This window comes from Oncorhynchus keta, unplaced genomic scaffold, assembly GCF_023373465.1.
Source record: "Oncorhynchus keta strain PuntledgeMale-10-30-2019 unplaced genomic scaffold, Oket_V2 Un_contig_5276_pilon_pilon, whole genome shotgun sequence".
NCBI lineage: Eukaryota > Metazoa > Chordata > Actinopteri > Salmoniformes > Salmonidae > Oncorhynchus > Oncorhynchus keta.
In genome coordinates, this window is record NW_026288209.1 from 73,127 (window position 1) to 99,563 (window position 26,437).

The 26,437-nt window shown below is 47.2% G+C and overlaps 1 protein-coding gene across 1 annotated transcript in view; it reads right to left on the bottom strand.

Moving 5' to 3' along the window:
* LOC127925203 (anoctamin-1-like) overlaps nucleotides 1–26,437 on the bottom strand; it is a gene marked incomplete at both ends in the record, with an annotated part of 103,149 nt that overhangs the window by 68,873 nt on the left and 7,839 nt on the right. Inside the window, 3 exons of the mRNA XM_052510090.1 lie at nucleotides 2,945–3,105; nucleotides 9,208–9,342; nucleotides 10,525–10,589. Of these exons, the coding sequence (XP_052366050.1) occupies nucleotides 2,945–3,105; nucleotides 9,208–9,342; nucleotides 10,525–10,589 (361 nt within the window). The remainder of the gene's footprint in view (nucleotides 1–2,944; nucleotides 3,106–9,207; nucleotides 9,343–10,524; nucleotides 10,590–26,437) is intronic.

Sequence of the window (26,437 nt, forward strand, 5' to 3'; positions counted from 1 at the left end):
ACATACCCCAGAGGACATGAAGATGGGGTAGTAAGGGCAGTAAGGGGTAGTAAGGGGTAGTAAGGGGTAACAGAACGTTAATACATACCCCAGAGGGACATGAAGATGGGGGTAGTAAGGGGGTAGTAAGGGGTAACAGAACGTTAATACATACCCCAGAGGGACATGAAGATGGGGGTAGTAAGGGTAGTAAGGGGCAGTAAGGGGCAGTAAGGGGTAACAGAACGTTAATACATACCCCAGAGGGACATGAAGATGGGGGTAGTAAGGGGCAGTAAGGGCAGGAAGGGGCAGTAAGGGGTAACAGAACATTAATACATACCCCAGAGGGACATGAAGATGGGGGTAGTAAGGGGTAGTAAGGGGCAGTAAGGGATAGTAAGGGGTAACAGAACGTTAATACATACCCCAGAGGACATGAAGATGGGGGTAGTAGGGGCAGTAAGGGGTAACAGAACGTTAATACATACCCCAGAGGGACATGAAGATGGGGGTAGTAAGGGGTAGTAAGGGGCATTAAAGGGGTAACAGAACGTTAATACATACCCCAGAGGACATGAAGATGGGGGTAGTAAGGGGCAGTAAGGGGCAGTAAGGGCAGTAAGGGGCAGTAAGGGCAGTAAGGGGCAGTACCCCAGTAGTAAGGGGCAGTAAGGGGCAGTAAGGGGTAACAGAACGTTAATACATACCCCAGAGGGACATGAAGATGGGGGTAGTAAGGGGCAGTAAGGGGTAACAGAACGTTAATACATACCCCAGAGGGACATGAAGATGGGGGCAGTAAGGGGCAGTAAGGGGTAGTAAGGGGTAGTAAGGGGTAACAGAACGTTAATACATACCCCAGAGGGACATGAAGATGGGGGTAGTAAGGGGCAGTAAGGGGTAGTAAGGGGTAGTAAGGGGTAACAGAACGTTAATACATACCCCAGAGGGACATGAAGATGGGGGTAGTAAGGGCAGTAAGGGGCAGTAAGGCAGTAAGGGGTAACAGAACGTTAGTACATACCCCAGAGGACATGAAGATGGGGTAGTAAGGGGCAGTAAGGGGCAGTAAGGGGTAGTAAGGGGTAACAGAACGTTAATACATACCCCAGAGGGATATGAAGATGGGGGTAGTAAGGGGCAGTAAGGGGCAGTAAGGGGTAACAGAACGTTAATACATACCCCAGAGGGACATGAAGATGGGGGTAGTAAGGGGCAGTAAGGGGCAGTAAGGGGCAGTAAGGGGTAGTAAGGGGCAGTAAGGGGTAACAGAACGTTAATACATACCCCAGAGGGACATGAAGATGGGGGTAGTAAGGGGTAGTAAGGGGCAGTAAGGGGTAGTAAGGGGTAACAGAACGTTAATACATACCCCAGAGGGACATGAAGATGGGGTTAGTAAGGGTGGGAAGTGGCAGTAAGGGGTAGTAAGGGGTAACAGAACGTTAATACATACCCCAGAGGGACATGAAGATGGGGGCAGTAAGGGGTAGTAAGGGGTAACAGAACATTAATACATACCCCAGAGGACATGAAGATGGGGGTAGTAAGGGGTAGTAAGGGGTAACAGAACGTTAATACATACCCCAGAGGGACATGAAGATGGGGGTAGTAAGGGGCAGTAAGGGGCAGTAAGGGGTAGTAAGGGGTAACAGAACATTAATACATACCCCAGAGGGACATGAAGATGGGGGCAGTAAGGGTAGTACGGGGGTAACAGAACGTTAATACATACCCCAGAGGGACATGAAGATGGGGGTAGTAAGGGGGCAGTATGGGGTAGTAAGGGGTAACAGAACGTTAATACATACCCCAGAGGGACATGAAGATGGGGGTAGTAAGGGGTAACAGAACGTTAATACATACCCCAGAGGGACATGAAGATGGGGGTAGTAAGGGGCAGTAAGGGGTAGTAAGGGAATACCTAGGGGTAAGTAAGGGTAAGTAATCCTTCTCACCCCCCTACTCTCCCCCAACAAGATTTAGATGCAAGTGGCTGTTCCACTGGTTGTCATAAGGTGTATGCACATTTGTAAGTCGCTCTGGATAAGAGCGTCTGCTAAATGACTTAAATGTAAATGTAAATGGGTAGTAAGGGGCAGTAAGGGGCAGTAAGGGGTAGTATGGGGTAACAGAACGTTAATACATACCCCAGAGGGACATGAAGATGGGGTAGTAAGGGGTAGTAAGGGGCAGTAAGGGGCAGTAAGGGGTAACAGAACGTTAATACATACCCCAGAGGACATGAAGATGGGGTAGTAAGGGGTAGTAAGGGGTAGTAAGGGGCAGTAAGGGGCAGTAAGGGGCAGTAACAGTAAGGGGCAGTAATACATAAGGGGCAGTAAGGGGTAGTAAGGGGTAGTAAGGGGCAGTAAGGGGTAACAGAACGTTAATACATACCCCAGAGGGACATGAAGATGGGGGTAGTAAGGGGTAACAGAACGTTAATACATACCCCAGAGGGACATGAAGATGGGGGTAGTAAGGGGTAGTAAGGGGTAGTAAGGGGTAACAGAACGTTAATACATACCCCAGAGGGACATGAAGATGGGGGTAGTAAGGGGTAGTAAGGGGTAGTAAGGGGTAACAGAACGTTAATACATACCCCAGAGGACATGAAGATGGGGGTAGTAAGGGTAGTAAGGGGTAGTAAGGGGCAGTAAGGGGTAACAGAACGTTAATACATACCCCAGAGGGACATGAAGATAGTAAGGGGGCAGTAAGGGGTAACAGAACGTTAATACATACCCCAGAGGACATGAAGATGGGGGTAGTAAGGGGTAGTAAGGGGTAACAGAACGTTAATACATACCCCAGAGGGACATGAAGATGGGGGTAGTAAGGGGTAGTAAGGGGTAGTAAGGGGTAACAGAACGTTAATACATACCCCAGAGGGACATGAAGATGGGGGTAGTAAGGGGTAGTAAGGGGCAGTAAGGGGTAACAGAACGTTAATACATACCCCAGAGGGACATGAAGATAGCGAAGAAGACGGTGGCTGGGTTGTCGAACAGGTGAGATGCTCGGGCGGTGCCACAGGCGGTGGACAGGTGCCAGTAGTCACACACTCCGTCACACAGAGGACACATAGTGAAGTTCTGCTGCTTATCACACATCTCCAGGCTACACACACACACACCGTCACACAGAGGACACATAGTGAAGTTCTGCTGCTAATCACACATCTCCAGGCTACACACACAAACAAAGGACACATAGTGAAGTTCTGCTGCTTATCACACATCTCCAGGCTACACACACACACACACACACACACACACACACACACACACACACATAGTGAAGTTCTGCTGCTTATCACACATCTCCAGGCTACACACACACACATTTTTCTTTCGCAACAATAAAAGGTACATTTTGTATGTGGGGACTCCACTGCAGTTCCCCTGTGCCTCCAATAGGGGTCCCAACCCCGACTTGGAATGTTCTAGACACCCGGGGCCTCATTTATAACCACTGAGTAACTTGAACACCAAATATCTGCGTGCACCATTTCTTTACAGACTGCTAACTCACAAAGCATCAGCATTTGTGGGTTCAATTACAGGCTCAAAATGGTCAGAAACAAAGAACTTTCTTCTGAAACTCGTCGGTCTATTCTTGTTCTGAGAAATTAAGGCTATTCCATGTGAGAAATTTCCAAGAAACTGAAGATCTTGTACTACTGCCGTCACAGAACAGCGCAAACTGGCCCTAACCAGAATAGAAAGGAGTGGGAGGCCCCGGTGCACAACTGGGAAAGAGGACAAGTACATTAGAGTGTCTAGTTTGAGAAACAGACGCCTCAAGTCCTCAACAGGAGGATACATACCCCAGATACTACCCCTTACTACCCCTTACTACCCCCATCTTCATGTCCCTCTTCCTTAAATAGTAACGCAAAACACCCAAAACACGGGCCTCTCTTTAAATGACTATAGGGGCCGCTAACGGGCCTCTCTTTAAATTACTATAGGGGCCGCTAACGGGCCTCTCTTTAAATGACCATAGCGGCCGCTAACGGGCTTCTCTTTAAATTACTATAGGGGCCGCTAACGGGCCTCTCTTTAAATGACTATAGAACCATCAATGGCCTCTCTTTAAATTACTATAGGGCCGCTAACGGGCCTCTCTTTAAATGACCATAGGGGCCGCTAACGGGCCTCTCTTTAAATTACTATAGTGGCCGCTAACGGGCCTCTCTTTAAATTACCACAGGGGCCGCTAATGGGCCTCTCTTTAAATGACTATAGGGGCCGCTAACGGGCCTCTCTTTAAATGACTATAGAACCATCAATGGCCTCTCTTTAAATGACCATAGGGGCCGCTAACGGGCCTCTCTTTAAATTACTATAGCGGCCGCTAACGGGCCTCTCTTTAAATGACTATAGGGGCCGCTAACGGGCCTCTCTTTAAATGACTATAGAGGCCGCTAACGGACCTCTCTTTAAATGACTATAGGGGCCGCTAACGGGCCTCTCTTTAAATGACTATAGGGGCTCTTTAAATGCTAACAGGCCTCTCTTTAAATGACTATAGGGCCGCTAAACGGACCTCTCTTTAAATGACCATAGAGCGGCTCTAACGGGCCTCTATTTAAATGAATGACTAACGGGCCTCTATTTAAATGGGCCGCTAACGGGCCTCTCTTTAAATGACTATAGGGGCCGCTAACGGGCCTCTCTTTAAATGACTATAGGGGCCGCTAACGGGCCTCTCTTTAAATGACTATAGGGCCGCTAACGGGCCTCTTTTAAAACTGGGCCTCTCTTTAAATTACCACAGGGGCCGCTAATTAGGCCTCTCTTTAAATGACTATAGGGGCCGCTAACGGGCCTCTCTTTAGAACCATCAATGGCCTCTCTTTAAATGACTATAGGGGCCGCTAACGGGCCTCTCTTTAAATGACTATAGGGGCCGCTAACGGGCCTCTCTTTAAATTACTATAGAACCATCAATGGCCTCTCTTTAAATGACTATAACGGGCCTCTCTTTAAATGGGCCGCTAACGGGCCTCTCTTTAAATGACACAGCCAGTTCTAACGGGCCTCTGACCATCACGGGCCTCTCTTTAAATGACCATACGGCCGCGGCCGCTAACGGGCCTCTCTTTAACTGACTATAGCGGCCGCTAACGGGCCTCTCTTTTATAGGGGCCGCTAACGGGCCTCTCTTTAAATGACTATAGGGGCCGCTAACGGGCCTCTCTTTAAATGACTATAGGGCCGCTAACGGGCCTCTCTTTAAATGACCATAGCGGCCGCTAACGGGCTTCTCTTTAAATTACTATAGGGGCCGGGCCTCTCTTTAAATGACTATAGAACCATCAATGGCCTCTCTTTAAATTACTATACGGCCGCTAACGGGCCTCTCTTTAAATGACCATAGGGGCCGCTAACGGGCCTCTCTTTAAATTACTATAGTGGCCGCTAACCATTACCACAGGGGCGCTAATTAGGCCTCTCTTTAAATGACTATAGGGGCCGCTAACGGGCCTCTCTTTAAATGACTATAGAACCATCAATGGCCTCTCTTTAAATGACCATAGGGGCCGCTAACGGGCCTCTCTTTAAATTACTATAGCGGCCGCTAACGGGCCTCTCTTTAAATGACTATAGGGGCCGCTAACGGGCCTCTCTTTAAATGACTATAGCGGCCGCTAACGGGCCTCTCTTTACGGGCCTCTCTTTAAATGACTATAGGGCCACTAACGGCCTCTCTTTAAATGACTATAGGGGCCGCTAACGGGCCTCTATTTAAATGACTATAGGGGCGCTAACGGGCCTCTCTTTAAATGACTATAGGGGCCGCTAACGGGCCTCTCTTTAAATGACTATAGGGGCCGCTAACGGGCCTCTCTTTAAATGACTATAGGGGCCGCTAACGGGCCTCTCTTTAAATGACTATAGGGGCCGCTAACGGGCCTCTCTTTAAATGACTATAGGGGCCGCTAACGGGCCTCTCTTTAAATGACTATAGGGGCCGCTAACGGGCCTCTCTTTAAATTACTATAGAACCATCAATGGCCTCTCTTTAAATGACTATAGGGGCCGCTAACGGGCTCTCTTTAAATGACCATAGCGGCCGCTAACGGGCCTCTCTTTAAATGACCATAAACGGGCCTCTCTTTAACTGACTATAGCGGCCGCTAACGGGCCTCTCTTTAAATGACTATAGGGGCATAACGGGCCTCTCTTTAAATGACTATAGGGCCGCTAACGGGCCTCTCTTTAAATGACTATAGGGGCCGCTAAGGCCTCTCTTTAAATTACTATAGAACCATCAATGGCCTCTCTTTAAATGACTATAGGGGCCGCTAACGGGCCTCTCTTTAAATGACCATAGGGGCCGCTAACGGGCCTCTCTTTAAATGACTATAGGGGCCGCTAATGGGCCTCTCTGTAAATGACTATAGGGGCCGCTAACGGGCCTCTCTTTAAATGACCATAGGGGCCGCTAACGGGCCTCTCTTTAAATGACTATAGGGGCCGCTAACGGGCCTCTCTTTAAATGACCATAGGGGCCGCTAACGGGCCTCTCTTTAAATGACTATAGGGGCCGCTAACGGGCCTCTCTTTAAATGACCATAGAACCATCAATGGCCTCTCTTTAAATGACTATAGGGGCGCTAACGGGCCTCTCTTTAAATGACTATAGCGGCCGCTAACGGGCCTCTCTTTAAATGACTATAGAACCATCAATGGCCTCTCTTTAAATGACCATAGAGGCCGCTAACGGGCCTCTCTTTAAATGACTATAGGGGCCGCTAACGGGCCTCTCTTTAAATGACTATAGGGGGCTAACGGGCCTCTCTTTAAATGACTATAGGGGCCGCTAACGGGCCTCTCTTTAAATGACTATAGGGGCCGCTAACGGGCTCTCTTTAAATTACTATAGGGGCCGCTAACGGGCCTCTCTTTAAATACTATAGGGGCCGCTAACGGGCCTCTCTTTAAATTACTATAGGGGCCGCTAACGGGCCTCTCTTTAAATTACTATTGGGGCCACTAACGGGCCTCTCTTTAAATTACTATAGGGGCCGCTAACGGACCTCTTTAAATTACTATAGGGGCCGCTAACGGGCCTCTCTTTAAATGACCATAGGGGCCGCTAACGGGCCTCTCTTTAAATTACTATAGGGGCCGCTAACGGGCCTCTCTTTAAATGACTATAGGGGCCGCTAACGGGCCTCTCTTTAAATGACCATAGGGGCCGCTAACGGGCCTCTCTTTAAATGACCATAGCGGCCGCTAACAGGCCTCTCTTTAAATGACTATAGGGGCCGCTAACGGGCCTCTCTTTAAATGACCATAGGGGCCGCTAACGGGCCTCTCTTTAAATGACTATAGGGCCGCTAACGGGCCTCTCTTTAAAGGACTATAGGGGCCGCTAACGGGCCTCTCTTTAAATGACTATAGGGGCCGCTAACGGGCCTCTCTTTAAATGACTATAGGGGCCGCTAACGGGCCTCTCTTTAAATTACTATAGAACCATCAATGGCCTCTCTTTAAATGACTATAGCGGCCGCTAACGGGCCTCTCTTTAAATGACTATAGGGGCCGCTAACGGGCCTCTCTTTAAATGACTATAGGGGCCGCTAATGGGCCTCTCTGTAAATGACTATAGGGGCCGCTAACGGGCCTCTCTTTAAATGACCATAGGGGCCGCTAACGGGCCTCTCTTTAAATGACTATAGGGGCCGCTAACGGGCCTCTCTTTAAATGACCATAGGGGCAGCTAACGGGCCTCTCTTTAAATGACTATATAACGGGCCTCTCTTTAAATGACCATAGAACCATAGGCCTCTCTTTAAATGACTATAGGGCCGCTAACGGGCTCTCTCTTTAAATGACTATAGCGGCCGCTAACGGGCCTCTCTTTAAATGACTATAGAACCATCAATGGCCTCTCTTTAAATGACCATAGAGGCCGCTAACGGGCCTCTCTTTAAATGACTATAGGGGCCGCTAACGGGCCTCTCTTTAAATGACTATAGGGCCGCTAACGGGCCTCTCTTTAAATGACTATAGGGGCCGCTAACGGGCCTCTCTTTAAATGACTATAGGGGCCGCTAACGGGCCTCTCTTTGTACTTAGGGGCCGCTAACGGGCCTCTCTTTAAATTACTATAGGGGCCGCTAACGGGCCTCTCTTTAAATTACTATAGGGGCCGCTAACGGGCCTCTCTTTAAATTACTATTCGCTAACGGGCCTCTCTTTAAATTACTATAGGGCCGCTAACGGGCCTCTCTTTAAATTACTATAGGGGCCGCTAACGGGCCTCTCTTTAAATGACCATAGGGCCATACACGGGCCTCTCTTTAAATTACTATAGGTCCGCTAACGGGCCTCTCTTTAAATGACTATAGGGGCCAGCGGGCCTCTCTTTAAATGACCAGTAGGGGCCGCTAACGGGCCTCTCTTTAAATGACCATAGCGGCCGCTAACAGGCCTCTCTTTAAATGACAGGGCCGCTAACGGGCCTCTCTTTAAATGACCATAGGGGTGTGTGGCCTCTCTTTAACTGACCATAGCGGCCGCTAACGGGCCTCTCTTTAAAGGACTATAATCTACAGTGATCATGTAAATTAATTCAACAGAAGGAAATATGCCTCTATTTTACTGGAAAGATAAAACAGATTCTTCTCACTCGTGGCATCCTGTTATATTCAGCTGATGTTCTGAATTAGTTATATATTCCTGATACGGTTACTAGGCTACTGTCGTCTTCTGGCAGTACTTCAAAACACCAGAAACATCCGCATGGTCTAACGTTTGAGGGAGGATAAAAAAAACATTCTCAGTTTTTATAAAATGCCAACTTTAGTCTGAAAACTGGCATGTTTTGGGACATACTTTGTGCATACACAACGTTTCTAAATGAGGTCCCAGGGATTTCCTGTTCAGCTGTTGTTTCCAGTCTGGTTCCTCTACACACAGACAGGACTAGTGTGTGTGCCTGTGTAGCTGGTCTGTGTGTGTGTGTGTGTGTGTGTGTGTCTGTGTGTGTGTGTCTGTGTGCTGTGTGTGTGTGTGTGTGTGTGTGTGTGACATGACTGTGTGTGTGTGTGTGTGTGTATGTGTATGTGTATGTGTATGTGTGTGTGTGTGTGTATGTGTGTGTGTGTGTGTGTGTGTGTGTGTGTGTGTGTGTGTGTGTATGTGTGTGTGTATGTGTGTGTGTGCGCGTGTGTACCTGGCATTTAGCTAGTCTGTGTGTGTGTACCTGGGTACGTCCATATCCACAGTGTAACAGCCGTAGCAGAAGACGATAATCCCAACCATAGAGGCTGGTATGAGCAGCTGAGTGTAGACGCCCAGCCAGGCGAAGTACAGACCGATCTTCTCTCCAAAGTACTTCCTGTAAGTCAGAGGTCATCAGCAGTCAGATGTGTGATCCTTAATATAATGCAGCATTGTAATGTACTAATAGAGACTGGTGCTGATACCTGATGAGGCTGCTGTTAGGGTTTGGGTTCACTAGTAATAATGATGATAATGTAGTAATAATCTACCAATGTTGGTAACTAATGAGGGGGCAGAAGGTTGCCTAGCGATTAAGAGCGTTGGGCAAGTAACCGAAAGGTCGCTGGTTTGAAGCCCTGAGGCGACCAGGCGAGAATTATTATTATTGTTTTAATCGGTCAATGTGCCCATGAGCAAGGCACTTAACCCTAATTGTTCCTGTAAATTGCTCTGTAAAAAATTATGACAATGTAATGTAGTAATAATGGTATCTAATGATCTATGTAGTAATAATAGTAGTATTGGTACCTGATAATGTAATGCAGTAATAATGCAATGATTATACTTGATGATAATGTAATAGCATAGTAATGTTGTTATCTGATAATGTAATGATCATGTAATAACATTGTAATGTTGGTATCTGATAATGTAATGCAGTAATAATGCAATGTTGATACCTGATGATAATGTAATGTAGTAATAGCATTGTAATGTTGATATCTGATAATGTAATGATAATGTAATAGCATTGTAATGTTATCTGATAATGTAATAGCATAGTAATGTTGGTATCTGATAATGTAATGATAATGTAATAGCATTGTAATGTTGTTATCTGATAATGTAATGCAGTAATATTGTAATGTTGATACCTGATGATAATGTCATGTAGTGATAGTAATGTTGGTATCTGATATGTAATGTAGTAATATGGTAACATTGTAGTAATGCTGGTACCTGATGATATTGTAACGCAGTAATATAGTAATGTAGGTACCTGATGATAATGCAATAATAATGTAGGTACCCGATGATAATGCAATAATAATGCAGTACCCGATGATAATGCAATGATAAAGTAGGTACCTGATGATGTAACGATAATGTGGACACCTGGTGATAATGTAATGAAATAACAATGTTGTAATGTTGGTACCGGATGATAATGTAATATAGTTGTGGTAATGTGGGCATCTGATAATGTCATGTTGTTATAACATAGTATTGTTGGTAATGTGGTAATGCCGACACCCAATGATAATGTCATGTAGTAATCGTGTAGTAATGTTGATACCTGATGAGGTCCACAGGTTGGTATTTGTAGAAGGCTCCATATCTGGCCCACTCATCATGCAGCAGCTTAGACAGAACAGACATCAGAGTAGAGTTCAGTACAGACATCAGAGTAGAGTACAGACATCAGAGTAGAGTTCAGTACAGACATCAGAGTAGAGTTCAGTACAGACATCAGAGTAGAGTACAGTACAGACATCAGAGTAGAGTACAGACATCAGAGTAGAGTCCAGACATCAGAGTAGAGTTCAGTACAGACATCAGAGTAGAGTTCAGTACAGACATCAGAGTAGAGTCCAGACATCAGTACAGTACAGACATCAGAGTAGAGTCCAGACATCAGAGTAGAGTACAGTACAGACATCAGAGTAGAGTACAGTACAGACATCAGAGTAGAGTTCAGTACAGACATCAGAGTAGAGTTCAGTACAGACATCAGAGTAGAGTTCAGTCCAGTCATCAGAGTAGAGTTCAGTCCAGTCATCAGAGTAGAGTAGAGTCCAGACATCAGAGTAGAGTTCAGTCCAGTCATCAGAGTAGAGTCCAGTCATCAGAGTACAGTCAGACATCAGAGTTCAGTCAGACATCAGAGTAGAGTCCAGACATCAGTAGAGTAGAGTACAGTCCAGACATCAGAGTAGAGTCCAGACATCAGAGTAGAGTCCAGACATCAGAGTAGAGTCCAGACATCAGAGTAGAGTCCAGACATCAGAGTAGAGTCCAGACCAGAGTAGAGTCCAGACATCAGAGTAGAGTCCAGACATCAGTCCAGACATAGTAGTCCAGACATCAGAGTAGAGTCCAGACATCAGAGTAGAGTCCAGACATCCAGACATCAGAGTAGAGTCCAGACATCAGAGTAGAGTCCAGACATCAGAGTCCAGACATCAGAGTAGAGTCCAGACATCAGAGTACAGTCCAGACATCAGAGTACAGTCAGAGTAGAGTCCAGACATCAGAGTAGAGTACAGTCCAGACATCAGAGTAGAGTACAGACAGAGTACAGACATCAGAGTAGAGTACAGTCCAGACATCAGAGTAGTAGTCCAGTCCAGACATCAGAGTAGAGTACAGTCCAGACATCAGAGTCCAGACATCAGAGTAGAGTCCAGACATCAGAGTAGAGTACAGTCCAGACATCAGAGTAGAGTCCAGTCCAGACATCAGTAGAGTCCAGTCCAGACATCAGAGTAGAGTCCAGACATCAGAGTAGAGTACAGACATCAGAGTAGAGTCCAGACATCAGAGTAGAGTCCAGACATCAGAGTAGAGTACAGTCATCAGACATCAGAGTAGAGTCCAGACATCAGAGTAGAGTAGAGTCCAGACATCAGAGTAGAGTCCAGACATCAGAGTAGAGTCCAGTCATCAGAGTAGAGTCCAGACATCAGAGAGTAGAGTCCAGTCCAGACATCAGAGTAGAGTCCAGACATCAGAGTACAGTCCAGTCATCAGAGTAGAGTACAGTACAGACATCAGAGTAGAGTACAGTCCAGACATCAGAGTAGAGTACAGTCCAGACATCAGAGTAGAGTACAGTCCAGACATCAGAGTAGAGTCCAGTCATCAGAGTAGAGTACAGTACAGTCATCAGTAGAGTCCAGACATCAGAGTAGAGTCCAGTCCAGACATCAGAGTAGAGTCCAGTCCAGTCATCAGAGTAGAGTACAGTCCAGTCATCAGACATCAGAGTAGAGTAGAGTCCAGACATCAGAGTAGAGTAGAGTCCAGACATCAGAGTAGAGTAGAGTCCAGACATCAGAGTAGAGTCCAGACATCAGAGTCCAGACATCAGAGTAGAGTAGAGTACAGTCATCAGAGTAGAGTAGAGTCCAGACATCAGTAGAGTACAGTCCAGACATCAGAGTAGAGTCCAGACATCAGAGTAGAGTCCAGTCCAGACATCAGAGTAGAGTCCAGACATCAGACAGTCAGAGTAGAGTACAGACATCAGAGTAGAGTCCAGACATCAGAGAGTAGTACAGTCATAGAGTCCAGACATCAGAGTAGAGTCCAGACATCAGAGTAGAGTCCAGTCCAGACATCAGAGTAGAGTCCAGTCAGACATCAGAGTAGAGTCCAGACATCAGAGTAGAGTCCAGACATCAGAGTAGAGTCCAGTCCAGACATCAGAGTAGAGTCCAGACATCAGAGTACAGAGTCCAGTCCATCATCAGAGTAGAGTCCAGACATCAGAGTAGAGTCCAGACATCAGAGTCCAGAGTCCAGTCCAGACATCAGAGTCCAGAGTCCAGTCCAGACATCAGAGAGTCCAGACATCAGTCCAGTCCAGACATCAGAGTCCAGAGTAGAGTCCAGACATCAGAGTAGAGTCCAGACATCAGACAGTCAGTCATCAGAGTAGAGTCCAGACATCAGTCCAGACATCAGAGTAGAGTCCAGTCCAGACATCAGAGTAGAGTACAGTCCAGACATCAGAGTAGTACAGTCCAGACATCAGTAGAGTCCAGACATCAGAGTAGAGTAGAGTCCAGTCATCAGAGTAGAGTCCAGACATCAGTCCAGTAGAGTAGAGTACAGTCATCAGAGTAGAGTCCAGTCCAGACATCAGAGTAGAGTCCAGTCCAGACATCAGAGTAGAGTCCAGTCCAGACATCAGAGTAGAGTCCAGACATCAGAGTAGAGTCCAGTCCAGACATCAGAGTAGAGTCCAGACATCAGAGTAGAGTCCAGTCCAGACATCAGAGAGTCCAGACATCCAGACATCAGAGTAGAGTCCAGACATCAGAGTAGAGTCCAGACATCAGAGTAGAGTCCAGTCCAGACATCAGAGTAGAGTCCAGACATCAGAGTAGAGAGTCCAGACATCAGAGTAGAGTCCAGTCATCAGACATCAGAGTAGAGTACAGTCCAGACATCAGAGTAGAGTCCAGTCCAGACATCAGAGTAGAGTCCAGTCCAGACATCAGAGTAGTCCAGTCCAGACATCAGTCCAGACATCAGAGTAGAGTCCAGACATCAGAGTACAGTCCAGACATCAGAGTAGAGTACAGTCCAGACATCAGAGAGTCCAGTCCAGACATCAGAGTAGAGTCAGTCCAGACATCAGAGTAGTCCAGTCCAGACATCAGAGTAGAGTCCAGTCCAGACATCAGAGTAGTCCAGTCAGAGTAGAGTCCAGACATCAGAGTAGAGTCCAGACCAGTCCAGACATCAGAGTAGAGTCCAGACATCAGAGTAGAGTCCAGACATCAGAGTAGAGTCCAGTCCAGACATCAGAGTAGAGTCCAGTCCAGACATCAGAGTAGAGTCCAGTAGAGTCCAGACATCAGAGTAGAGTCCAGTCCAGTCATCAGACATCAGACATCAGAGTAGAGTCCAGTCCAGACATCAGAGTAGAGTCCAGTCCAGACATCAGAGTAGAGTCCAGTCCAGACATCAGAGTCCAGACATCAGAGTAGAGTAGAGTCCAGACATCAGAGTAGAGTCCAGTCCAGACATCAGAGTAGAGTCCAGTCCAGACATCAGAGTAGAGTAGAGTCCAGACATCAGAGTAGAGTAGAGTCCAGACATCAGAGTAGAGTAGAGTCCAGACATCAGAGTAGAGTCCAGACATCAGACAGTCAGAGTAGAGTCCAGTCCAGACATCAGAGTAGAGTCCAGTCCAGACATCAGAGTAGAGTCCAGACATCAGAGTAGAGTCCAGTCCAGACATCAGTAGAGTCCAGACATCAGAGTAGAGTCCAGTCCAGACATCAGAGTAGAGTCCAGACATCAGAGTAGAGTCCAGACATCAGTAGAGTCCAGACATCAGAGTAGAGTCCAGTCCAGACATCAGAGTAGAGTCCAGTCCAGACATCAGAGTAGAGTCAGTCCAGACATCAGAGTAGAGTCCAGTCCAGACATCAGAGTAGAGTCCAGTCCAGACATCAGAGTAGAGTCCAGTCCAGACATCAGAGTAGAGTCCAGTCCAGACATCAGAGTAGTCAGTCCAGACATCAGAGTAGAGTCCAGTCCAGACATCAGAGTAGAGTCCAGTCCAGACATCAGAGTAGAGTCCAGTCCAGACATCAGAGTAGAGTCCAGACATCAGAGTAGAGTCCAGTCAGAGTAGAGTAGAGTCCAGACATCAGTAGAGTACAGTCCAGACATCAGAGTAGAGTAGAGTCCAGACATCAGAGTAGTCCAGTCAGAGTAGATTCAGTCCAGACATCAGAGTAGAGTCCAGTCCAGACATCAGAGTAGAGTCCAGTCCAGACATCAGAGTAGAGTCCAGTCCAGACATCAGACATCAGAGTCCAGTCCAGACATCAGAGTAGAGTCCAGAGTAGAGTCCAGACATCAGAGTAGAGTCCAGTCCAGACATCAGAGTAGAGTCCAGACATCAGAGTAGAGTAGAGTCCAGACATCAGTCCAGACATCAGAGTAGAGTAGAGTCCAGACATCAGAGTAGAGTCAGTCCAGACATCAGAGTAGTACAGAGTCCAGTCACATCAGAGTAGAGTCAGTCCAGTCATCAGAGTAGAGTCCAGTCCAGACATCAGAGTAGAGTCCAGTCATCAGAGTAGAGAGTCAGACATCAGAGTAGAGTCCAGACATCAGAGTCAGACATCAGAGTAGAGTCCAGTCCAGACATCAGAGTAGAGTCCAGTCCAGACATCAGAGTCCAGACATCAGAGTAGAGTCCAGTCCAGACATCAGAGTAGAGTCCAGACATCAGTAGAGTCCAGTCCAGACATCAGAGTAGAGTCCAGACATCAGAGACATCAGAGAGTCCAGACATCAGAGTAGAGTCCAGACCAGAGTAGAGTCCCAGACATCAGAGTAGAGTCCAGACATCAGAGTAGAGTCCAGACATCAGAGTCCAGACATCAGAGTAGTCAGTAGAGTCCAGACATCAGAGTAGAGTCAGTCCAGACATCAGAGTAGAGTCAGTCCAGACATCAGAGTAGAGTCCAGACATCAGAGTAGAGTCCAGTCCAGACATCAGAGTAGAGTCAGACATCAGTCCAGACATCAGAGTAGAGTCCAGTCCAGACATCAGAGTAGAGTCCAGTCCAGACATCAGAGTAGAGTCCAGTCCAGACATCAGAGTAGAGTCCAGTCCAGACATCAGAGTACAGTCCAGTCCAGTCAGTCCAGACATCAGAGTAGAGTACAGTCCAGACATCAGAGTCAGTACCAGACATCCAGAGTCCAGACATCAGTAGAGTAGAGTCCAGACATCAGAGTAGAGTCCAGTCCAGACATCAGAGTAGAGTAGAGTCCAGACATCAGAGTAGAGTCAGACATCAGTCCAGACATCAGAGTAGAGTCCAGACCAGTCCAGACATCAGAGTAGAGTCCAGACATCAGAGTAGAGTCCAGACATCAGAGTAGAGTCCAGACATCAGAGTAGAGTCCAGTCCAGACATCAGAGTAGACAGTCCAGACATCAGAGTAGAGTCCAGTCCAGACATCAGAGTAGAGTCCAGACATCAGAGTAGAGTCCAGACATCAGAGTAGAGTCCAGACATCAGAGTAGAGTCCAGACATCAGAGTAGAGTCCAGACATCAGAGTAGAGTCCAGACATCAGAGTAGAGTCCAGTCCAGACATCAGAGTAGAGTCCAGTCCAGACATCAGTCCAGACATAGAGTCCAGTCCAGACATCAGAGTAGAGTCCAGTCCAGACATCAGAGTAGAGTCAGTCCAGACATCAGAGTAGAGTCCAGACATCAGTCCAGACATCAGAGTAGAGTCCAGACATCAGTAGAGTACAGTCCAGACATCAGAGTAGAGTCCAGTCCAGACATCAGAGTAGAGTCAGACATCAGTCCAGACATCAGAGTAGAGTCCAGACATCAGAGTAGAGTCCAGACATCAGAGTAGAGTCCAGACATCAGACATCAGACATAGAGTCCAGACATCAGAGTAGAGTCCAGACATCAGAGTAGAGTCAATACAGACATCAGAGTAGAGTCCAGACATCAGAGTAGAGTCAGTCCAGACATCAGAGTAGAGTACAGTCCAGACATCAGAGTAGAGTCCAGTCCAGACATCAGAGTAGAGTCCAGTCCAGACATCAGAGTAGAGTCCAGTCCAGACATCAGAGTAGAGTCCAGTCCAGACATCAGAGTAGAGTCCAGTCCAGACATCAGAGTAGAGTCCAGTCCAGACATCAGTAGAGTAGAGTCCAGATCATCAGAGTAGAGTCCAGACATCCAGACATCAGAGTAGAGTCCAGACATCAGTCCAGACATCAGAGTAGAGTCAGACATCAGAGTAGAGTCCAGACATCAGAGTAGAGTCCAGTCCAGACATCAGAGTAGAGTCCAGTCCAGACATCAGTCCAGACATCAGAGTAGAGTCCAGACATCAGAGTAGAGTCCAGACATCAGAGTAGTACAGTCCAGACATCAGAGTAGAGTACAGTCCAGACATCAGTAGAGTAGAGTCCAGACATCAGAGTAGAGTCCAGTCCAGACATCAGAGTAGAGTCAGACATCAGAGTAGAGTACAGTCCAGACATCAGAGTAGAGTACAGTCCAGACATCAGAGTAGAGTACAGTCCAGACATCAGAGTAGAGTCCAGTCCAGACATCAGAGTAGAGTCCAGTCCAGACAGAGTAGAGTCCAGACATCAGAGTACAGTCCAGACATCAGAGTACAGTCCAGACATCAGAGTAGAGTCCAGTCATCAGAGTAGAGTCCAGTCCAGTCATCAGAGTAGAGTAGAGTCCAGACATCAGAGTAGAGTAGTCCAGACATCAGAGTAGAGTCCAGTCCAGACATCAGAGTAGAGTCAGTCCAGACATCAGAGTACAGTCCAGAGAGTACAGTCAGACATCAGAGTACAGTCCAGACATCAGAGTACAGTCCAGACATCAGAGTACAGTCCAGACATCAGAGTAGAGTCCAGTCATCAGAGTAGAGTCCAGTCCAGTCATCAGAGTAGAGTCCAGTCCAGACATCAGAGTAGAGTCCAGTCCAGACATCAGAGTAGAGTCCAGACATCAGAGTAGAGTCCAGACATCAGAGTAGAGTCCAGACATCAGACATCAGTCCAGTCATCAGAGTAGAGTCCAGACATCAGAGTAGAGTCCAGTCATCAGACATCAGACATCAGAGTAGAGTCCAGACATCAGAGTAGAGTACAGTCCAGACATCAGAGTAGAGTACAGACATCCAGTCCAGACATCAGAGTAGAGTACAGACATCAGAGTAGAGTAGTCCAGACATCAGAGTAGAGTACAGACATCAGTCCAGACATCAGAGTAGAGTCCAGTCCAGACATCAGAGTCCAGACATCAGAGTAGAGTCCAGTCCAGACAGAGTCCAGACATCAGAGTAGAGTCAGACATCCAGTCCAGACATCAGAGTAGAGTCCAGACATCAGACATCAGACATCAGAGTCCAGTCCAGACATCAGAGTAGAGTCCAGACATCAGAGTAGAGTCCAGTCCAGACATCAGAGTAGAGTCCAGTCCAGACATCAGAGTAGAGTCCAGTCCAGACATCAGAGTACAGTCCAGACATCCAGTCCAGACATCAGTAGAGTACAGTCCAGACATCAGAGTAGAGTCAGTCCAGACATCAGAGTAGAGTACAGTCCAGACATCAGAGTAGAGTCCAGACATCAGAGTACAGTCCAGACATCAGAGTACAGTCCAGACATCAGAGTAGAGTAGAGTCCAGTCATCAGAGTAGAGTCCAGTCCAGACATCAGAGTAGAGTCCAGTCCAGACATCAGAGTAGAGTCCAGACATCAGAGTAGAGTCCAGACATCAGAGTAGAGTCAGACATCAGAGTCCAGACATCAGAGTAGAGTCCAGACATCAGAGTAGAGTCCAGACATCAGAGTAGAGTCCAGACATCAGAGTAGAGTCCAGACATCAGAGTAGAGTCCAGACATCAGAGTAGAGTCCAGACATCAGAGTAGAGTCCAGTCCAGACATCAGAGTAGAGTCCAGTCCAGACATCAGAGTAGAGTCCAGACATCAGAGTCCAGACATCAGAGTAGAGTCCAGACATCAGAGTAGAGTCCAGACATCAGAGTAGAGTCCAGACATCAGAGTACAGTCTGGACTCAGACATCAGAGTAGAGACATCAGAGTAGAGTCCAGACATCAGAGTAGAGTCCAGACATCAGAGTAGAGTCCAGACATCAGAGTAGAGTAGAGTCCAGTCATCAGAGTAGAGTCCAGTCCAGTCATCAGAGTAGAGTCCAGTCCAGACATCAGAGTAGAGTCCAGTCCAGACATCAGAGTAGAGTAGAGTCCAGACATCAGAGTAGAGTAGAGTCCAGACATCAGAGTAGAGTCCAGACATCCAGACATCAGAGTAGAGTCCAGTCCAGACATCAGAGTAGAGTAGAGTCCAGACATCAGAGTAGAGTCCAGACATCAGAGTAGAGTCCAGACATCAGAGTAGAGTCCAGACATCAGAGTAGAGTCCAGACATCAGAGTAGAGTCCAGACATCAGAGTAGAGTCCAGACATCAGAGTAGAGTCCAGACCAGTCCAGACATCAGAGTAGAGTCCAGACATCAGAGTAGAGTCCAGACATCAGAGTAGAGTCCAGACATCAGAGTAGAGTCCAGACATCAGAGTAGAGTCCAGACATCAGAGTAGAGTCCAGACATCAGAGTAGAGTCCAGACATCAGAGTAGAGTACAGACATCCAGTACAGTCAGACATCAGAGTCCAGTCCAGACATCAGAGTAGAGTCAGTCCAGACATCAGAGTAGAGTCCAGTCCAGACATCAGAGTAGAGTCCAGACATCAGAGTAGAGTCCAGACATCAGAGTAGAGTCCAGACATCAGAGTAGAGTCCAGACATCAGAGTAGAGTCCAGACATCAGAGTAGAGTCCAGACATCAGAGTAGAGTCCAGACATCAGAGTAGAGTAGAGTAGAGTCCAGACATCAGAGTAGAGTAGAGTCCAGACATCAGAGTAGAGTAGAGTCCAGACATCAGAGTAGAGTCCAGACATCAGAGTAGAGTCCAGACATCAGAGTAGAGTACAGTCCAGACATCAGAGTACAGTCCAGACATCAGAGTAGAGTACAGTCCAGACATCAGAGTAGAGTCCAGTCCAGACATCAGAGTAGAGTCCAGTCCAGACAGAGTAGAGTCCAGACATCAGTACAGTCCAGACATCAGAGTACAGTCCAGACATCAGAGTAGAGTCCAGTCATCAGAGTAGAGTAGAGTCCAGTCATCAGAGTAGAGTAGAGTCCAGTCATCAGAGTAGAGTCCAGTCCAGACATCAGAGTAGAGTAGAGTCCAGACATCAGAGTAGAGTCCAGTCCAGACATCAGAGTACAGTCCAGACATCAGTACAGTCCAGACATCAGAGTACAGTCCAGACATCAGAGTACAGTCCAGACATCAGAGTACAGTCCAGACATCAGAGTACAGTCCAGACATCAGAGTAGAGTAGAGTCCAGTCATCAGAGTAGAGTAGAGTCCAGACATCAGAGTAGAGTCAGTCCAGACATCAGAGTAGAGTCCAGACATCAGAGTAGAGTAGAGTCCAGACATCAGAGTAGAGTCCAGTCCAGTCATCAGAGTAGAGTCCAGACATCAGAGTAGAGTACAGTCATCAGAGTAGAGTCAGTCCAGACATCAGAGTAGAGTCCAGACATCAGAGTAGAGTACAGTCCAGACATCAGAGTAGAGTACAGACATCAGAGTAGAGTAGAGTCCAGTCATCAGAGTAGAGTACAGACATCAGAGTAGAGTAGAGTCCAGACATCAGAGTAAAGTACAGACATCAGAGTAGAGTCCAGTCCAGACATCAGAGTAGAGTCCAGACATCAGTAGAGTAGAGTCCAGACATCAGAGTAGAGTCCAGACATCAGAGTAGAGTCAGACATCAGTAGAGTCCAGACATCAGAGTAGAGTCCAGACATCAGAGTAGAGTCAGACATCAGAGTAGAGTCCAGACATCAGAGTAGAGTCCAGACATCAGAGTAGAGTCCAGACATCAGAGTAGAGTCCAGACATCAGAGTAGAGTCCAGACATCAGAGTAGAGTAGAGACATCAGAGTAGAGTCCAGTCCAGTCATCAGAGTAGAGTCAGTCCAGACATCAGAGTAGAGTCCAGACATCAGAGTAGAGTCCAGACTATCAGAGTAGAGTCCAGACATCAGTAAAGTACAGACATCAGAGTAAAGTACAGACATCAGAGTAGAGTAGAGTCCAGTCATCAGAGTAGAGTCCAGTCCAGACATCAGAGTAGAGTACAGTCCAGACATCAGAGTAGAGTCCAGTCCAGACATCAGAGTAGAGTCCAGTCCAGACATCAGAGTAGAGTCCAGTCCAGACATCAGAGTAGAGTCCAGTCCAGACATCAGAGTAGAGTCCAGTCCAGACATCAGTCAGACAGAGTAGAGTCCAGTCCAGACATCAGAGTAGAGTCCAGACATCAGAGTAGAGTCCAGACATCAGAGTAGAGTCCAGACATCCAGTGTAGAGTCCAGACATCAGAGTAGAGTCCAGACATCAGAGTAGAGTCCAGACATCAGAGTAGAGTAGAGTCCAGACATCAGAGTAGAGTAGAGTCCAGACATCAGAGTAGAGTAGAGTCCAGACATCAGAGTAGAGTAGAGTCCAGACATCAGAGTAGAGTAGAGTCCAGACATCAGAGTAGAGTAGAGTCCAGACATCAGAGTAGAGTAGAGTCCAGTCATCAGAGTAGAGTCCAGTCCAGACATCAGAGTAGAGTCCAGTCCAGACATCAGAGTAGAGTCCAGTCCAGACATCAGAGTAGAGTCCAGACATCAGAGTAGAGTCCAGACATCAGAGTAGAGTCCAGACATCAGAGTAGAGTCCAGACATCAGAGTAGAGTCCAGACATCAGAGTACAGTCCAGACATCAGAGTAGAGTCCAGACATCAGAGTAGAGTCCAGTCCAGACATCAGAGTAGAGTACAGTCCAGACATCAGAGTAGAGTACAGTCCAGACATCAGAGTACAGTCCAGACATCAGAGTACAGTCCAGACATCAGAGTAGAGTAGAGTCCAGTCATCAGAGTAGAGTCAGTCCAGTCATCAGAGTAGAGTCCAGACATCAGAGTAGAGTAGAGTCCAGACATCAGAGTAGAGTCCAGACATCAGAGTAGAGTCCAGACATCAGAGTAGAGTCCAGACATCAGAGTAGAGTCCAGACATCAGAGTAGAGTCCAGACATCAGAGTAGAGTCCAGACATCAGAGTAGAGTCCAGACATCAGAGTAGAGTCAGACATCAGAGTAGAGTCAGACATCAGAGTAGAGTCCAGACATCAGAGTAGAGTCCAGACATCAGAGTAGAGTCCAGACATCAGAGTAGAGTCCAGACATCAGAGTAGAGTCCAGTCCAGACATCAGAGTAGAGTCAGTCAGACATCAGAGTAGAGTCAGTCCAGACATCAGAGTAGAGTCCAGTCCAGACATCAGAGTAGAGTCCAGTCAGACATCAGAGTAGAGTCCAGACATCAGTAGAGTCCAGACATCAGAGTACAGTCTGGACTCTCTACTCTCTACTCTGTAATATTATATATATTACAGACATCAGAGTACAGTCCAGACATCAGAGTAGAGTCCAGACATCAGAGTAGAGTCCAGTCATCAGAGTAGAGTAGAGTCCAGTCATCAGAGTAGAGTCAGTCCAGTCATCAGAGTAGAGTCCAGTCCAGTCATCAGAGTAGAGTCCAGACATCAGAGTAGAGTCCAGTCATCAGAGTAGAGTAGAGTCCAGTCATCAGAGTAGAGTAGAGTCCAGTCATCAGAGTAGAGTCCAGTCCAGTCATCAGAGTAGAGTCAGTCCAGACATCAGAGTAGAGTCAGTCCAGACATCAGAGTAGAGTAGAGTCCAGACATCAGAGTAGAGTCCAGACATCAGAGTAGAGTCAGACATCAGAGTAGAGTCCAGACATCAGAGTAGAGTCCAGACATCAGAGTAGAGTCAGACATCAGAGTAGAGTCCAGACATCAGAGTAGAGTCCAGACATCAGAGTAGAGTCCAGACATCAGAGTAGAGTCCAGACATCAGAGTAGAGTCCAGACATCAGAGTCCAGTCAGACATCAGAGTAGAGTCCAGTCCAGTCATCAGAGTAGAGTCCAGTCCAGACATCAGAGTAGAGTCCAGTCCAGACATCAGAGTAGAGTCCAGTCCAGACATCAGAGTAGAGTCCAGTCCAGTCATCAGAGTAGAGTCCAGTCCAGTCATCAGTAGAGTCAGTCCAGTCATCAGAGTAGAGTCCAGACATCAGAGTAGAGTCCAGTCATCAGAGTAGAGTAGAGTCCAGTCATCAGAGTAGAGTCAGTCCAGTCATCAGAGTAGAGTCCAGTCCAGTCATCAGAGTAGAGTCCAGTCCAGACATCAGAGTAGAGTCCAGTCCAGACATCAGAGTAGAGTAGAGTCCAGACATCAGAGTAGAGTCCAGACATCAGAGTAGAGTCCAGACATCAGAGTAGAGTCCAGACATCAGAGTAGAGTCCAGACATCAGAGTAGAGTCCAGACATCAGAGTAGAGTCCAGACATCAGAGTAGAGTCCAGACATCAGAGTAGAGACCAGACATCAGAGTAGAGTCCAGACATCAGAGTAGAGTCCAGACATCAGAGTAGAGTCCAGACATCAGAGTAGAGTCCAGACATCAGTAGAGTCCAGACATCAGAGTAGAGTCCAGACATCAGAGTAGAGTCCAGACATCAGGTAGAGTCCAGACATCAGAGTAGAGTCCAGACATCAGAGTAGAGTCCAGTCCAGACATCAGAGTAGAGTCCAGTCCAGACATCAGAGTAGAGTCCAGTCCAGACATCAGTAGAGTCCAGTCCAGACATCAGAGTAGAGTACAGTCCAGACATCAGAGTAGAGTCCAGACATCAGAGTAGAGTACAGTCCAGACATCAGAGTAGAGTAGAGTCCAGACATCAGAGTAGAGTAGAGTCCAGACATCAGAGTAGAGTAGAGTCCAGACATCAGAGTAGAGTCCAGACATCAGAGTAGAGTCCAGACATCAGAGTAGAGTACAGACATCAGAGTAGAGTCCAGACATCAGAGTAGAGTACAGACATCAGAGTAGAGTCCAGACATCAGAGTAGAGTCCAGACATCAGAGTAGAGTCCAGACATCAGAGTAGAGTCCAGACATCAGAGTAGAGTCCAGACATCAGAGTAGAGTCCAGACATCAGAGTAGAGTCCAGACATCAGAGTAGAGTCCAGACATCAGAGTAGAGTCCAGACATCAGAGTAGAGTAGAGTCCAGACATCAGAGTAGAGTCCAGTCCAGACATCAGAGTAGAGTCCAGTCCAGACATCAGAGTAGAGTCCAGACATCAGAGTAGAGTAGAGTCCAGACATCAGAGTAGAGTCAAGTCCAGACATCAGAGTAGAGTCCAGACATCAGAGTAGAGTAGAGTCCAGACATCAGAGTAGAGTAGAGTCCAGACATCAGTAGAGTCCAGTCCAGACATCAGAGTAGAGTCCAGACATCAGAGTAGAGTAGAGTCCAGACATCAGAGTAGAGTCCAGTCCAGACATCAGAGTAGAGTCCAGACATCAGAGTAGAGTAGAGTCCAGACATCAGAGTAGAGTAGAGTCCAGACATCAGAGTAGAGTAGAGTCCAGACATCCAGTCCAGACATCAGAGTAGAGTCCAGACATCAGAGTACAGTCCAGACATCAGAGTACAGTCCAGACATCAGTACAGTCCAGACATCAGAGTACAGTCCAGACATCAGAGTAGAGTCCAGACATCAGAGTAGATTCCAGTCATCAGAGTAGAGTAGAGTCCAGTCATCAGAGTAGAGTAGAGTCCAGACATCAGAGTAGAGTCCAGTCCAGACATCAGAGTAGAGTCCAGTCCAGACATCAGAGTAGAGTCCAGACATCAGAGTACAGTCCAGACATCAGAGTACAGTCCAGACATCAGAGTACAGTCCAGACATCAGAGTAGAGTCCAGTCATCAGAGTAGAGTAGAGTCCAGTCATCAGAGTAGAGTAGAGTCCAGTCATCAGAGTAGAGTAGAGTCCAGTCATCAGAGTAGAGTAGAGTCCAGTCATCAGAGTAGAGTCCAGTCCAGTCATCAGAGTAGAGTCCAGACATCAGTAGAGTCCAGACATCAGAGTAGAGTCCAGACATCAGAGTAGAGTCCAGTCCAGACATCAGAGTAGAGTCCAGACATCAGAGTAGAGTCCAGACATCAGAGTAGAGTCCAGACATCAGAGTAGAGTCCAGACATCCGAGTAGAGCACAGTCCAGACATCAGAGTAGAGTCCAGACATCCGAGTAGAGCACAGTCCAGACATCAGAGTAGAGTAGAGTAGAGTCCAGACATCAGAGTAGAGTAGAGTCCAGACATCAGAGTAGAGTAGAGTCCAGACATCAGAGTAGAGTAGAGTCCAGACATCAGAGTAGAGTCCAGACATCAGAGTAGAGTCCAGACATCAGAGTAGAGTACAATACAGTCATCAGAGTAGAGTCCAGACATCAGAGTAGAGTCCAGACATCAGAGTAGAGTCCAGTCCAGACATCAGAGTAGAGTCCAGTCCAGACATCAGAGTAGAGTCCAGTCCAGACATCAGAGTAGAGTCCAGACATCAGAGTAGAGTAGAGTCCAGACATCAGAGTAGAGTCCAGTCCAGACATCAGAGTAGAGTCCAGACATCAGAGTAGAGTACAGTCCAGACATCAGAGTAGAGTAGAGTCCAGACATCAGAGTAGAGTCCAGTCCAGACATCAGAGTACAGTCCAGACATCAGAGTACAGTCCAGACATCAGAGTACAGTCCAGACATCCAGTACAGTCCAGACATCAGAGTACAGTCCAGTCATCAGAGTAGAGTCCAGTCATCAGAGTAGAGTCCAGTCATCAGAGTAGAGTAGAGTCCAGTCATCAGAGTAGAGTCAGTCCAGACATCAGAGTAGAGTCCAGACATCAGAGTAGAGTAGAGTCCAGACATCAGAGTAGAGTCCAGTCCAGACATCAGAGTAGAGTCCAGACATCAGAGTAGAGTAGAGTCCAGACATCAGAGTAGAGTACAGTCCAGACATCAGAGTAGAGTAGAGTCCAGACATCAGAGTAGAGTAGAGTCCAGACATCAGAGTAGAGTCCAGACATCAGAGTACAGTCCAGACATCAGAGTACAGTCCAGACATCAGAGTACAGTCAGACATCAGAGTACAGTCCAGACATCAGAGTAGATTCCAGTCATCAGAGTAGAGTAGAGTCCAGTCATCAGAGTAGAGTAGAGTCCAGACATCAGAGTAGAGTCCAGTCAGACATCAGAGTAGAGTCCAGTCCAGACATCAGAGTAGAGTCCAGACATCAGAGTACAGTCCAGACATCAGAGTACAGTCCAGACATCAGAGTAGAGTCCAGACATCAGAGTAGAGTCCAGTCATCAGAGTAGAGTAGAGTCCAGTCATCAGAGTAGAGTAGAGTCCAGTCATCAGAGTAGAGTAGAGTCCAGTCATCAGAGTAGAGTAGAGTCCAGTCATCAGAGTAGAGTCCAGTCCAGTCATCAGAGTAGAGTCCAGACATCAGAGTAGAGTCCAGACATCAGAGTAGAGTCCAGACATCAGAGTAGAGTCCAGTCCAGACATCAGAGTAGAGTCCAGACATCAGAGTAGAGTCCAGACATCAGAGTAGAGTACAGTCCAGACATCAGAGTAGAGTCCAGACATCAGAGTAGAGTACAGTCCAGACATCAGAGTAGAGTCCAGACATCAGAGTAGAGTTCAGTCCAGACATCAGAGTAGAGTCCAGACATCAGAGTAGAGTCCAGACATCAGAGTAGAGTAGAGTCCAGACATCAGAGTAGAGTAGAGTCCAGACATCAGAGTAGAGTACAGTCCAGACATCAGAGTCCAGTCCAGACATCAGTCCAGACATCAGAGTAGAGTCCAGACATCAGAGTAGAGTCCAGACATCAGAGTCCAGTCCAGACATCAGAGTAGAGTCCAGTCCAGACATCAGAGTAGAG